This window comes from Capra hircus, chromosome 7 (assembly GCF_001704415.2).
Source record: "Capra hircus breed San Clemente chromosome 7, ASM170441v1, whole genome shotgun sequence".
Classification (NCBI taxonomy): Eukaryota; Metazoa; Chordata; class Mammalia; order Artiodactyla; family Bovidae; genus Capra; species Capra hircus.
The window spans coordinates 71,248,460-71,262,607 of NC_030814.1; the positions used below are offsets into that span (position 1 = coordinate 71,248,460).

Sequence of the window (14,148 nt, forward strand, 5' to 3'; positions counted from 1 at the left end):
ATGAAAGAAAGACCTAAATAATCTGAGATATCTGTCATCATCAGGGACATTTCTCTCCCTTTGGAGTTCCTTAACGTATAAATCCCAACTGTAAACCACAGGGAGATGGCAGTTCCAAGAGAAGATACTTTTGTCTTCTTTGTTTCTAACCTCAGCAATTGGTGGCACCAGACCTGATGCAGTATTCCTCATTCCAAACGCTCTTCACCCCCACCTCTGGGCCCAGGAGAACCCCCTTGGTGATAGTGATTGTGATGACTAAATAGGGAAACTGATGCCACTGCTTCTACCACCATCTTCAGTAAAGCCAAAGACAGTCTTCATAAAGTATGGAGAGTCCTCATCAATGTGTTGCAATAGACACTCCCTGCAGATCAGAAATGGGGAAGGCAATGGCACCACACTCCGGTTCTCTTGCCTGGAAAATCCCATGGGCGGAGGAGCCTGGTGGGCTGCAGTCCATGGGGTCACGAAGAGTCGGACACGACTGAGCGGCTTCACTTTCGCTTTTCACTTTCATGCATTGGAGAAGGAAATGGCAACCCACTCCAGTGTTCTTGCCTGGAGAATCCCAGGGATGGGGGAGCCTGGTGGGCTGCCGTCTATGGGGTCTCACAGAGTCGGACACGACTGAAGTGACTTAGCACAGCAGCAGTAGATCAGAAAAACAGGCTGAGAAGGCTCAAGTTTGAAAGTGACCTAAAGGGTGATACTGGAGAGAATAGTGACAGGCAAGGTGACTGCTTTATTGCTGCCATTGGACTATATCTCAGGAGCTTGAATGATGGAGATATTGTTACACTGCTCAGGATGGTGTATCGTCAAGGCTTCATTTCAGTGCTCCCGTAACTGCATATATTTCAATTTTTAACTTATCACCGGGAAATTTAAAATTAATTCATAAAAAATCATCTTTTTCAAGATTTCAAAGGATATGGCAATTTGTGAAGCGTAATATTTTACTTATTAAATGGCTTTTTTTGTCCTCTAATTCTGCCACTTCTATCTGTCTTATCTACTATTAATGAAATCTTGTGCACATCCTTCTGGATTTATTGATAAATTAATATACATGTCATTTGGGGGGTATGTATATTAGCTACAAATTTTCTATGTGGTAAACATGGTTTATATAGATTAAATTTATCTGACTAATTTGTAGAAATAATTCCAATAAATTGAAACTGCTACAACTAAGGATATCCAAATTTTATAATTCTGAGTCCACACTCAGAATTTGGACTGAGTTTGAACTTAGAATTATAGATTATATAATTAAATTATAATATTTTTCCCTACTAGTTAGATAGGACTTCATCAATCTTTTCCCCCAGTGTTTATATGGGTATGTTTCCTGAAACTGCACAAATGTTACATTTTTAATCTTTGGCAATGTGATATTACAAAGAAATTACTTTTCTTCTGTTTTGATTCAGCTCAGTAATCTTCACATATGCTTAATCCTTACTAGTCACTTTGTTATTTCTTTTTTTTTTTTTTTTTCATTTTCCTTGGTATATCAGTGTCTTTGTTACTGGTTTCTAAGAACTCATAACTGGGTATGTTAGCTGTTTCCATGCAATGCAAATGAACTACCATATTCATTTCCATCAGTTTACTATGGTGTTTCGTATTTTGGTTTATATTCAAATATAATCATGTTGTGTTTTAAAAAAGAACAAAGAACCTCAAACAAGTCAGGGATACATTCTTTCAAGGTTTAAAAATAAAACAGATCAGCAGGTACCTGGTGGGTCAGTATGGCCTTGGCACCTGGGAAGCTGTCTTGTCAAAAGAGCACCAGCATTGGCATCCCAGGAGGGGATGCATTTGCTCTTCGTTTTTAACATGAACAGTCTTTACTTCTTGTCAATGCATCCTTTTCTTTAATAATTAAAGCAGAGGTACAGTGTATTTTGATTGGCCATAAATAGGATGTTTTAGCTAGCAGAAAATCCAAGTTAACATGTGTAAGCCAGAATGACTTCCCCACACCTCAGTATGTGAACATGTCTTCTATCAGAGTTAACCAAACACGGAGTAGGCCAGGCACAGGTGAAGGTGCGGGCAGGTGTGTGCGTGTGGCATCAGAAAGGTGATAGTAAGTCCATCTGGTGGCTTTTCTCTTTTTGGTAAAACAGAGAGTGGGGCAGTTGTCTGAAAGTGAGATACCAGCAGTGCAGATGTCCACATGGCCAACAACCCGCCCCGCCCCAGTCTAGATTTAGGGTATGCACAGAACACACCCACCCCAATCAGGTTACATTCTCAGACATTAGCACATCATGCATCAATTTCTGAAGCGAAAAAGCTTTGTCTCATCTCTCTCCTTCCTCTGTCCCATCACCTTTTCACTCACCCTCCACCATTAAATCCATGAGCAAGTTCTGTCTGCCCTCACTGGCAAGTCCATCTGACTCACTTTTCTTCATCTCCTCCGCCAGTCCCCAAGTCCAGGCCACTGTCACCTACAGGGGGACAACTGCAACACATCCTCAAGCCCACTTTTACCCCCTCAAATCACTCCTCTGTGCAGAAACCTTCAGTGGCCCCCACTGTCCTTCAGATCACACCCCCCACCCCCAGATGATGACGTGGAAACAAGATACTGTGGTCTGGCTGACTTGCCTTCTCCCCAGGTCTTGCCTTCCTGCAGCCGGCTCAGCTTTGCCTGACGCCTAGATGCCCAGTGACTTGGTGTGTTTGGAGCTCTTCCTCTGCCAGATAACCATGCCTCACCCTCTGGACTCAGCCTAGCCTCCCGTCCCAAGTCAGCCCAGTCTGGCTCTGGTCTCTCATGATGTGTTGGGAGCTTCTTGTGCTTCCTTCCTGTGTCATTTTCTCAAGTATCAATCCATCCAAGGAGAATTCTGTGAGTCAGAGATCTTGGCCTCTTTCATACCTGCACCCAACACTGATCCATGAAAATGTGGGGGTGGCTGACTGCCGAGGGCCGCCTCTGTGTTCTGGCCTCGCCCTGCTGAGGTCTGGGGTTAGAGAGGAGTAAGCAGAGGAGTCAATGGTTTAGCAGCACTGTGGCTTTTAGTGGAATATGTGTAGGATCTGAGAATTGGGAGACTTCCTTCAGGCATAAATTCCATCCCTAACCGACAACGTGTCCTTAGATGAGTCACTTCCTTCACTCTGAGCCTCTGTGTTGTCATCTGCCGCATGGGTATGTTTGTCGTACCTCGGAGATTACTGAGTAGGTCAAATGCTGTCATGGCTGGGCAGGGTGGTTTGGGCACTCTAAGGTGAGGAACACCTGCCTGTGTTCCATGGGGCAAGCCTCAGCTTGCTGCACCAGCCTTCCTGGAGCTGCCACCTGTGCTTCCAGACTGGCCCCCTTCAAATTTCCCTACACACAGCCAGGCTCAGCACCGCTAACCCCAGAGCTGGGCTATGGGCCCCCTCCACCTCCTTACACATCTGCTCAGCCACACAAGCACATATCCAGTGCCTGTTAGGAGTATTCTCCCCTCTGCCCAAAATGTTTTCTTTCTCAAGTATCTCCCTTTCCACAGAAATGAACCAACTCCCATTGAGCTCCAAAATGTATTCTTCAAGAAGGAACAGATCTGACTCCTACCCTGCCTGCCAAAGCCCAACACGGTGCCCCCAAGCAGGAAGCCACAGCAGCCTCGTGTCATAAATGCACAAACCAGAACTTGCTGGATTGTCATCACCACACACATGCCCATCCAGTCCCTCCAAGGGCAGAGGTGCTCCCTCTGCCCTGACACTTGGCCTTGGGGCTGACGACAGCATCAAAGCCTTGCAAGGAGGGGTGACTGGGAGCTGTGCAAGGAAGGGGCTGGCCAGGGTGAGGGGACCCTCTCTCCCTTTGATACTTACTATGGCTTCTCTGCTTGTGTTTTGCAGGTCCTCCTGTAAGTGTCCTGGATTATGTTCTCTCCTCCTGAAAGATAAGATATTTTGTTTTCTCTCTGTGTAGCACTTCTATGAAAAGAATATTTGATTAGAGAGGTGTATTCTTTACAAAAAATTCAGTCTCAGCCAGGGACATGTTCTTTTGGCATTTGTAGATGAATGCAAGCACAGGATTCATGTACTTGACTTGCCCAGTGAAGCATCCTGTGACCATTATCCTTCCAAGAGAGCTGCCACAAACCTGGCTGCTCCTCATCAACATCTCTGGCTCAAGTTTTTTAACTTGGTGCACAGAAGCGCAAGCACTATGCCTGTATTTCCTAACCCTTCTGCAGCAGTTGATCTGCATAAACATTTTCATCTCACATGCTTTGGCAGAAAGGACTCTGAAATCAGGCAAATATGTCAAGAATAAGTGGGGCTTAACCACTAGATTCTGGGGTCTGTTTTCCTTCTTTGCCAAAATATTTAACTCTCTGGATTGGGCAACAGAGACCTTGAGAATACAGCTGGCCGGTAAGGGTGCTGAGTTGGAGAAGGATGTGAGGGAGGGGGTGGCTACTGGATCCACAGCAGCCCCAGAAATCCCATTCCTTCTCCAAGACCCATGACAAGTTCGCCTTTGATTCATCTTGGCAGTTTTTCAGAGCCTGATAAATCCCAATGAATTCATTCAAGAAACACAATGACGGTCTGCTTGAGCCAAAATTAACCTTCTAAAGGAATTCCTTTCAGATGAGCAGCTTCATTTTTACTTCAACTTAACCATGATTCATTTCCCAATCCGCACCCTTCAGAATCGGAACGTCTTGGTGCATGTAGCAGCACCCCATTGAGGAAGAAAGCCGGGATGTGTAGATTTATGGGCCAAGAGCAGTTTTACGCAGTTGAGTCGTTCCTGTCATGTGGAGGCTAGCCTGTGTGAACTCGCCAAAGTGCAGAACGCGGAGGGCTATGGAGCAAATTTGTCTTGTTGTGTGCATGTTTGTGTTTTTCAACCTGGCTGTAAAATGACCAAGTGAATTAAACAGATGCAGAGTTCTCAAGCTGCACGTGGCAAAGACCCCATGGGATTCTGGAAGGTGGCTCCATAGCTACCATGGCAACCTGAAGTGGAGGCCGATGTGTGGCCCAGTGTCTGGGCAGCCACTACTGCAAGCACATGGAGTCAGAGAAGCATCCGGTAGCAGTCAACGTGTTCCCATACCTCTGACTTCCAAAGGCTGTCTTCCTCGGGTCACCCCATCCCCAGGGGCAACAGACAGGAAACCCGTGAGGCCCATGAAGGAGCGTTGTCTGTGGTAGCTAGGATGCCACCTCCTAGAACTCCACAAGGTCCTTGCCATGTGCCTCAGGTGACGTGAGGAAGACACTGTGGTGTGTGCCCTGGTGACCCCTCCAGCCAGGTCAATGAGGTGGGGACTAGGTGCTCCATCCCTCAGACCTGCTTCAGCCTTGCGTTCCCCCTTGAAGGAGTCCATCAGCAGCATCTGCTGCAAACCCCACAGACACAGGGGCGAGGGGGATCTGGGGCCCTGATTGAGTTCTAAGTGTTGCCATATGGTTTTTCTACCGAAGGTCTAATTATTAACGACATATTAATTACCACAGGGGCAATCGGGACGAGATGGCTACCCGGTAATTTGCCATTTATTTTTTTTTCTCTCTCTGCCCTTCACTCTCTAGCCAATCTTCTTCCTCTGTGCCTTTATTTAACTGTCTGCACCCCTCTCCTCCCGCTCCTCCAGCTCTGCTCCTCAGTGGCCACAGTCTCTCTGTGGATGGATTAGTGTTAGTTCTGTGGAGTTGCAAAATGTGCGGGTCTGCAAGGCCCTGTCCTGGCAGGAACCGTCTGCCCCTCCAGCAGCCCTGCAGACAAATCAAATAGCCTTCAAGAGTCTCATGGGCATGCTGAGACCACCCAACACTGCTCTTCCCAGCCAGTGTGTCAGCCCTGAGCCCAGGGTCCAGTCCTTGACCATGGAGTGAGTGCTCCCACTCGGGCTTGGATGTCATCCTCTTCCCAGGGAACAGGAGACTCCCTGTCCCAGCCCCCCGTGTCCTGTCACCGCTCCAGAACCGGAGACTGGTTGGTTCCTGTTTGGCCTCTTTGGAGTCATTGCTTCTCAGATCTTTTACAGTTAAACCTAAAAGCTAGCTTATACCTGGAATGGACGTGCCCAGCCTGAGCCGAGTGAGCACCACAGCAGAAGCACGGTGACATGAGGTTGTGCCGCTGTGGGGTCCTGCCCGTGACAGCAGCATCCAGAAGTCCTGATAAAGACAGAGCAGGGGTTGAGCCCGGTGAAGGGGAGTACAAGGACCATCCTGCCAGGAGACACGTTTGTCTTGTGCTCAGGCCAGGAGGATGCAGGGAGGGTAAACGTCGATAAATTCAGGGGCCTCTCTAGTGGCCAGCTCTGTCCACACTCAGGATGGGCTGGCAGGGGAAGGCAGGGGCAGAAGGTGGGTCCCCCAGTCTTGCAGGAGTCGCCTTCCATGGAGGCTGTGGAGGGCACTCCAGCCCCAAGCATCAGGGAGACCTGAGCATGGGTTCCAACACTGCTGTCTCGTATATGGATGACCTTGGGGAAGGCTCTGGCCCTCTGTGAGCTTCAGTTTCCTGCTTTGTGACCCAGGGTGATTCAAAGCCTCCCTCATAGCAGTGGAGCTGGGGTTAATCAAGGCAGAGGAGGTGACAGCTGCACAAAATGTGTCACAAACCTAGCCTACAAGGCGTGGTGGAAATTTAGGGGCGTTTCCCTCACGTCTGGAGTGGTCCATTCTGAGTCCGGAGTGGAGTTTGGAACCTCCTGGCTGGCCAGGGCAGCTCCCCCAGCAGCAAGCAGCCTGGACCCTCAGATTAGAAACACCCAGCCCTGCCTGGGTTAAGAATGAAATGTGAAGCCAGCCACGATCCACCTTCGTCCAGCAGGAGCACACGGCGGGTCAGGGCGCCACCACCTCCCAGCAACTTTTCCTGATGCGGGAGGAAGCAGTCAGGCCTCGCATTCCCAGACATGGCAGCCAGGGTCTTGGGGAACTAGAAGCTTTTGCTAGAATATTTCACCTTCATGTCTTGGGCCCACTCGCTTCACTAGCCCAGGAGCTCAGGACAGTTTCCGACAGAACCACTCCTGGCATTACCATGTTGCCTTTTACACTCCAGGGTTACTGTTTTTTTGGCTGGGCTGGGTCTTCGTTGCTTCGCAGGCTTTTCTCTAGTTGTGAAGAGCGGGGACTACTCTTTGCTGAAGTGTGTAGGCTTCTCGTTGCGGTGACCTCTCTTGTTGAGCACAGGCTCTAGGATACGCGGGTTTCAGTAGCTGCTGCACGTGGGCTCAGCTGCGGTTCCCGGAGTCTAGAGCACAGACTCAGCAATGTGGTGCACGGGCTTAACTGCTCTGAGGCACGTGGGATCTTCCCAGACCAGGGATCGAACCTGTGTCTCCTGCATTGGCAGGCAGATTCCTTACCACTGAGCCACCAGGTTAGCCCCAGGGGAGTGAGTAGTGGCTCTTCCCCTATTACTGTCTCCTCTGAGCGCATGACACCCAGAGGTTCTTTCTCCCTGGCTGTGAGAATCAGAGAGGCTGCTGGCTGACTGTGGAAGTCATTTAGCCCGGGTAAGGGGCAGGGAGCTCTACACCAGCTGCCAGAGGGTCCAGTCTGCCTCCCACAGAGCCTCAACTCCCTCTGCCGCCATCCCTGCCCTTCCTCCCAGGACAGAGCAGGCTGTGGGGATGGTCAGCAGGCTCTGTGGGTGACGGGCCAGAGTCTCCCTGCAGAGTTCGGCAGCTGGGAATTGAATCCCACTCACTAGCTGTGAGGCATGGGCAAGCCCCTCAGCAGCACTAAGAATCTGTTTCCTTCCATGTGAAGAAGAGAGCTGGGATTAGGTAAAGCGAGATCCCAGTAAACAGTGGCCAAGTGAGTGGGGTTGTTATAGGGCTGGCAGGAAATTAAGCCTGGGATTTGGGGCTTCCCTGGTAGCTCAACTGGTAAAGAATCTGCCTGCAATGGAGGAGACCTGGGTTTGATCCCTGGGTTGGGAAGATCCCCTGGAGGAAGGCATAGTAACCCACTCCAGTATTCTTGCCTGGAGAATCCCCATGAACAGGAGTCTGGCGGGCTACTGTCCATGGGGTCCCAGAGTTGGACACGACTGAGCAACTAAGCATATAGTGTGTGAGGCTTTTGGTGCTGAGCCCAGGTCAGAGATAGGGTCTGTGAATCTGAGATGAGGAGGCCAAAGGAGAGGTGTGTTCACCCGGTATGAAGTTGGGAGCTTTCTGGAAAGGAAGCAGGTTAGAGCCCAGCAAGCCCTCCCCACTGCCTGTTTGCAGGCAGCGCTGGCAGCCTGTGCCGTTGTGCCCTTGGCCCCTTAGGCTTCTTGTCTCTGGGTAGCCCCGAGCAGACTGGGCTGGGTGAGAAGCTGGTATCACACCCACAGTTACCCCAGGGCTGCGTTGCTCCTTTTCCCGCAGTCACCCATCCCCAGTTTGCATGCAACTCCTCACTTCCGAATTCTCATGTCCCACTAGTGATAAAGAACCCTCCTGCCAATACAGGAGACATGAGAGATGCGGGTTGGATCCCTGGGTCAGGAAGATCCTCTGGAGGAGGAAACGGCAACCCACTCCAGTATTCTTGCCTGAAGAATCCCATGGACAGAGGAGCCTGGCAGGCTGCAGTCCATGGGGTCACAAAGAGTCGGACAAGCTGAAGTGACTTAGCATGCATGCACCATTCCACACAGATGTGGGCAACTTCCCTGGGTGGGCTGGCCTTGCTTGCTGCTGAATTCAAGGTGTTCATGCCTCCAGTGCTGGGAGCCAGTCAGCTCACCCAGCTGTGTGCTTCTGAGCACCCTTGTTCCAGGCCTCCAAGGCTGTCCCTTTAGTGGGCCCCCAGGGTGAAGGTGACACCCTGCCTGGCTTCCCTCCATAGGAGGGAGGGAAGCAGACCTATGTGGGCTGGGGGAGGTTGGAAGGGAATTCTGCAGGCTCAGAGTCCATGTGTTTTAGGCTGAAATTCGGACCTCTCAGCTGATGGAGGCCCTAGCTTCCAGCCTGGGCTCTGCTTACAGACAGTTCCATGTAGTCACCCAGGGGTTAGGTGACCTCTAGCATGAGGGGGCTGGCCGCCCGAGAGGCACCTCATGTACTGATATTCACAGGCTTTGAATCTGTCTGACCCAAGTCCTATCCTGGCTCAGCTGGGTGAACTGGGGTACTTGGAACCTGGGGAAAACACATCGATGGAGCTAAAGGTTTAAATGGGAGAATACACCCAGAGCCCAAGTGTAGGATATCAGGTGGCAGCCCCTCAATAATACCACTATCTTCCTCACCTCACACAACCTTGATGGAGAGAAAGACAGGCTTAGGAAATTTATCCACCGACACACATTGGCAGCATTTAGAAAGGAAAATGCTTTGAGAGCAGTCAGTTTTCTTTCTTTCTTTCTTTTTTTTTTTTTTTTTTTTTTTTTGCAGTGAGGAAGTTTATTGAAAGGAAACAGAAAAGGCTTCTGACATAGACATCAGAAGAGAGTAAAGGAGATTACCCTCGTCGTTAACTTGAGCAGAGCTTTGTATACCTTCTAGCGGGCTACCAACAACAGGTTAAATAAGCATTTCAAAGTTGTAAAAGTTTTACTGAAACCCTGAGAATTGTCAGTTTTAGAAAAAGTTTTAGGGGCTTTTTTATGCAATTTAGTAAACTTCAAGACCAGCCTCAGGGAGGTTTTTGTTTTCCTTTGTGCTAAAAACAATTCACTTCCTAAAGGGAAGTAAGAGCAAGAAAAGACTTAAGCAGAGTGGCTGTGGTGAAGACTGTGCCAGCTGTGTGTTCTGGGTTAATCCCGGGTGCCCCTCCCCGTCCTGTGAGGAGAGCAGCTGAAACTAAGTCCATATGTGGACCCAGTAGGGGCAGCAGAGGGACAGGGGCATAGAAGCTGAGTATGTACATGGGGCAGGTTGTGGACCGAAAAGGGCCTGTGGTCACCTTGTCCACAGTCTCCCTATACAGAGGCCAGCCTGTCCTTTTCTACTGCAAGGGTTAATGAATAGCTCTCTGCTGATGACGAAAGAAGCATGTTTTTTATAAAAACCTTCCCAAAATAGAGAAAAGCACAAAAAGAAAAAAGCAAGTATCCATAATCCTACCACCCACAGATAAGTCCACTCAATATTTTAGTGTTTGTTCTTCCCATACTTTTTGTATACAAGTTTGTTTTTAATTTTATTATTATAAAAATGAGATTACAATGGACATACTTTTTTGTGACCTATTTTTTTCACTTAATATAGAATGAGTTTCCTACATCATTAAAAAAATTTTATAGAAGGTAATAGCTTCATAGCATTTTGCCATATCTATAATTGATTTAACCAATTCCCAAGTCATGTTATTTATATTGACAATCTTTCACTCTTGTAGTCAACATGATGGGAACAAACCTAAGCTTATTTCCATAATTATCTCCTTAGAATAAACGTCTAGAAGTTGACTTGCTGGCCCAAAGGGTTTGCACATGTTTAAGGCTTTTGATGTGTACTGCCAAATTGCCCTCCCAAAGGCTGTGCTGATTTACATTCCCAGCAACAGCACATGAACGCTACTTGTTTCCCAAAGCCTTGGCCAATCAAGGGTATTATACTTTTAAATCTATGCCAATATGATAGGTGAAAATTTATGGATGTAAGTGTAAGTATGTATCTTGTTTTAATTTCGAGTATATTTTCATTAGAAGCGATCGCAGATGAAATTAGTTTTGATAAAATTCATGTAGTCCTAACTGCCATCTGGTGGTAGAACTTGGAATTACAGGGATAGAATTTCAAGAGATCACCAGGCATTTAAGAATTTTCAAGTTTCAGTTGATCCAGGGACAGCAGACATCATGAAATGAGCAACACAGGGGGAATTTTAAACTCAGAACATTGCCAGTCCAAGGTGGGACCTGTAGAGGAGCCCTTGATACAGCACTTTTATATTTAGGGGTAGTAATCAGCATTCATGTTGATAAAGTGAGTTTGCCATCTCATAAATAGCAGAATTGGCTCTGCTCAACAAATCCCAGAGGTGTGTTGTGCATGAGGGTAGCACGATGAGAATCAGACCCAGTTGCAGTCTTTGGGGAACTATGGGGGAGGGGTAGCCAACAGCCAATTTACCATGAGATAGAGAGGAAGGGACAACTAGGAGCCGCTGTGGCCTTCCTGCAAGTTTCTTACAACACTCTCCTTTTTCCTCTCCAAACTGTGGCTTCTGTCTAGGACAAAAAGACTTGTCCCTCATGCAACGTTCAGCCTTGTCTACACCTTGACTTTCGCATAGAAAACTTCTCACCATCTCCTATTTACAACATCAAAATCCTCACATTTCCTCTTCTTTTGGTATTTGGACTTTTTAACTCTTAACACTGAGCTTTAATGACTTTCGGGTTTGTTTTACGCCTTCAAAACATAATTTAAATAGTTACTGAAAATGTGTATTTAGTAAATTTTCCAGAGCTTAAGATTTGTGTATTTGAATGTATGAGGAGAGTGATAGGCTGTGAGGCCAGAGGCACATAGGAATGATGAAGCCCACTGAGGGCCAGTGGTGCAGAGTCCCTGGAAGAGGGGAGTGTGCCCACTTCAGAAACACCGTCGGCCATCGTCTCTCTACCAGACAGTTTCCTGGGTCTTGGCCTAGCACCAAACAGGAGTGACAAGGCCCCTCCCTGCAGTGATGAGAGAAACAAAGAAAAGAAACCAACAAAACAGTAAAATGTCCTAGACAGAGAATAAAGCAGGGAACGCGATGAGAGGGCTGCCTGCGTGGGATAATGTGGATTATCAGAAAGCTCTTGGGGAAGATGACATTTGAACTGAAACTCATATGATGAAAAGATGTCACAGTTTGGAGAGGTGGTGAGACATGCTCCTGGCAGAGGAAAAAGTGCACAGGTCATGAGACTGAAGCATGTGTCGTGTGTCCAGAGTGTGTGTGAGGCCAATAGGCTGGAGTGAGTGAGCAAGTGCCAGGAAATGGTAGAAGGGGGGAGTTGGAGAGGTCTCCAGGGCTGCATGGAGTAGAATCTTGTAGGTCACGGTGAGAGGCTGACCGAGGCAGGAGGCCAAGAAAACCTGGCTCTGTGTTTACTAAAACCACCTGTCCACAGGGGCAGGCTGCCTTGACAAAAGCTGGAAGACTCTCTCCTTCCAGTGCTTAGTCGCTCAGTCATGACCAGCTGTTTGTGACCCTTTGGACCATAGCCTACCAGGCTCCTCTGTCCATAGGATTTTTCAGCAAGAATACTGGAGGGGGTTGCCATTTCCTCTTCCAGGGGATCTTCCCAACCCAGGGATGCAACCTGCATCTCCTGGGTCTTCTGCATTGGGAGGTGTGTTCTTTACCTGCTGAGCTATGGGACTGTCCACTCCCATCCGCCCCCCAGAGGCTTTTCCAACATGCCAGGAACTATAAGGACTGTAAGTGCATGGACTGAGTGTTTGCTGGAGACATGCTGGCCTGTGTTCACACCCTGAGAGATTGATGGTCTTGGCCTTGCTGCACAGAGGGGGAAGCTGGGCTCAGTCAATGATAGGACTTGGCTGAGACACCAGGCCCACCCTCATGGCAAAGCCTGAATTAGCATAAAGCCTGCAGACTCTCAGTCATACCAGCCATCCTATCAGTAAGCTGGCTGCAGCAGCAGATCAGGGCTCAGACTGTCTGTGCACTGGCAGAAGGGTCTTTCTCCTCTCGTCACCCAGAGAAACAGATATTTAGAGTGAATGTTCTCCTCCTCATCCCTGTTTCTATCTGGCCCTGGGATTCTCACCCGACTCCACCACCCCTCCCCCATTATCAAATTGTTAGGACCCTTTCCTGCTTTCCATTAAAAAAAAACAAAACAGAAAACAAGGTCTAACTTAAAGAAGAAAATTTCTTCATCCCATCTTCTCTCCGATTCCTCATCCATATATCTGTCAAACTCCTACTCATCCCTCAAAACAGGCCCCAATTATTAGAAATTCGTGGTAGCAAGAGGGGGTAAATCTTCCTTATGATGAAATGTCTAATTCCATTTCCCTGGCCAGGAGCAGCTGAAGGAAGCAGGGAGACCACAGCCATAATTGACCCCCTCCCCACCCCTGCCCCTAGGCATCCACTTAGCCCTTCTGTCCACATTTGCAGTGTGAAACTTGGCCTGGATGAAAACATGAGGGATCGGATCTGGGCAGCCCTTCACAGTTTCAGAGTACATCCTACCCCTGGACACCACGACTTGTGCCCGTTTTGTGGACTGAAAAAAACGAAGCTTAGAGTGGCCCTGCCCCTTTGCCGGCTCTCACAGTGGCAAGCACGAGAGGCCTGGCTTCCTCCTGAAGGCTCTCTAGACCTTCCCACACAGAGATCTTTATGGCACAGTGGGTAAGGCTGTAATGCAGCCAGACAAGGCCCTGGACCCCACAGAGGAAGGAGGAGCTAACTCCTCCTGGGACGGGGAGGCCTCACAGTTGGGGCCTGTTTTGAGGGATGAGTAGGATTTGACAGGGGGACAGGGTAGCTAGGCATTCCATGCAGGACCAACACAGGCACAGTGAGAATGCAGGGCCAAAGTGTGGCCCACGTGCCAGCGGACGGCGACCCTGCGGAAGGGCAGGAAAGAGGAGGATGACGCTAAACGAAGGGCCCCCACTCACCCAGAGGGATGAAGATGGATGTGTATACTGGAAAGGCCTCCCTGGCTGCAGGGCAGAGACAGGGGCAGGGTGTGGGGGAGGTCCAGACAGAAGGTGGCTATCAACACCAAGCGGCTGAAACAAGTCCCAGTAAGGATGAGATGAAAGAGGGAAGACTGGAGAAGAGAGGGCTGGCAGGAGTTGCAGCCTGACGCTGACAGGTGAGAGACCAAAACCAGAACTCCTCATGCTTGGCAGCAGCCAGTTCCTCAAGCATGCTCCAACCAGGGCGGGGTGAAGGGCAGGCAGAGCTGCCCATCGCATGCAGAGTCAGTCATGGGGGGCGTCGACAGCCCAGGCCCCAGGAGACCAGCACAAGCCCTGCACTGAAATGCGGGATAGGAGACAGGGCCTCTGCCTGGGACCAATTTTGAAACGAATAACTCAGACTGTTTGGAATTAATCAAGTGAACAAAAAAAGGACCACCAGGCACCATGCATTCATAGGCTTCTTTGCACCCTCATAGTTCAAAAACAGCTTTGATTGTAAAAATGTAATTAGTTAAATAATTCATCT

At 48.8% G+C, this 14,148-nt stretch overlaps 1 protein-coding gene across 7 annotated transcripts in view; it reads left to right on the forward strand.

Annotated features, from left to right (window-relative positions):
* The window catches only part of COL23A1 (collagen type XXIII alpha 1 chain), a 386,992-nt gene that overhangs the window by 330,352 nt on the left and 42,492 nt on the right, over window positions 1-14,148 (forward strand). For all 7 annotated transcript variants that reach the window (XM_018050569.1, XM_018050565.1, XM_018050570.1 and 4 more), the window contains exons 4-5: window positions 3,883-3,890; window positions 5,503-5,529. In XM_018050569.1, coding sequence (XP_017906058.1) covers window positions 3,883-3,890; window positions 5,503-5,529 — 35 coding nt within the window. The remainder of the gene's footprint in view (window positions 1-3,882; window positions 3,891-5,502; window positions 5,530-14,148) is intronic.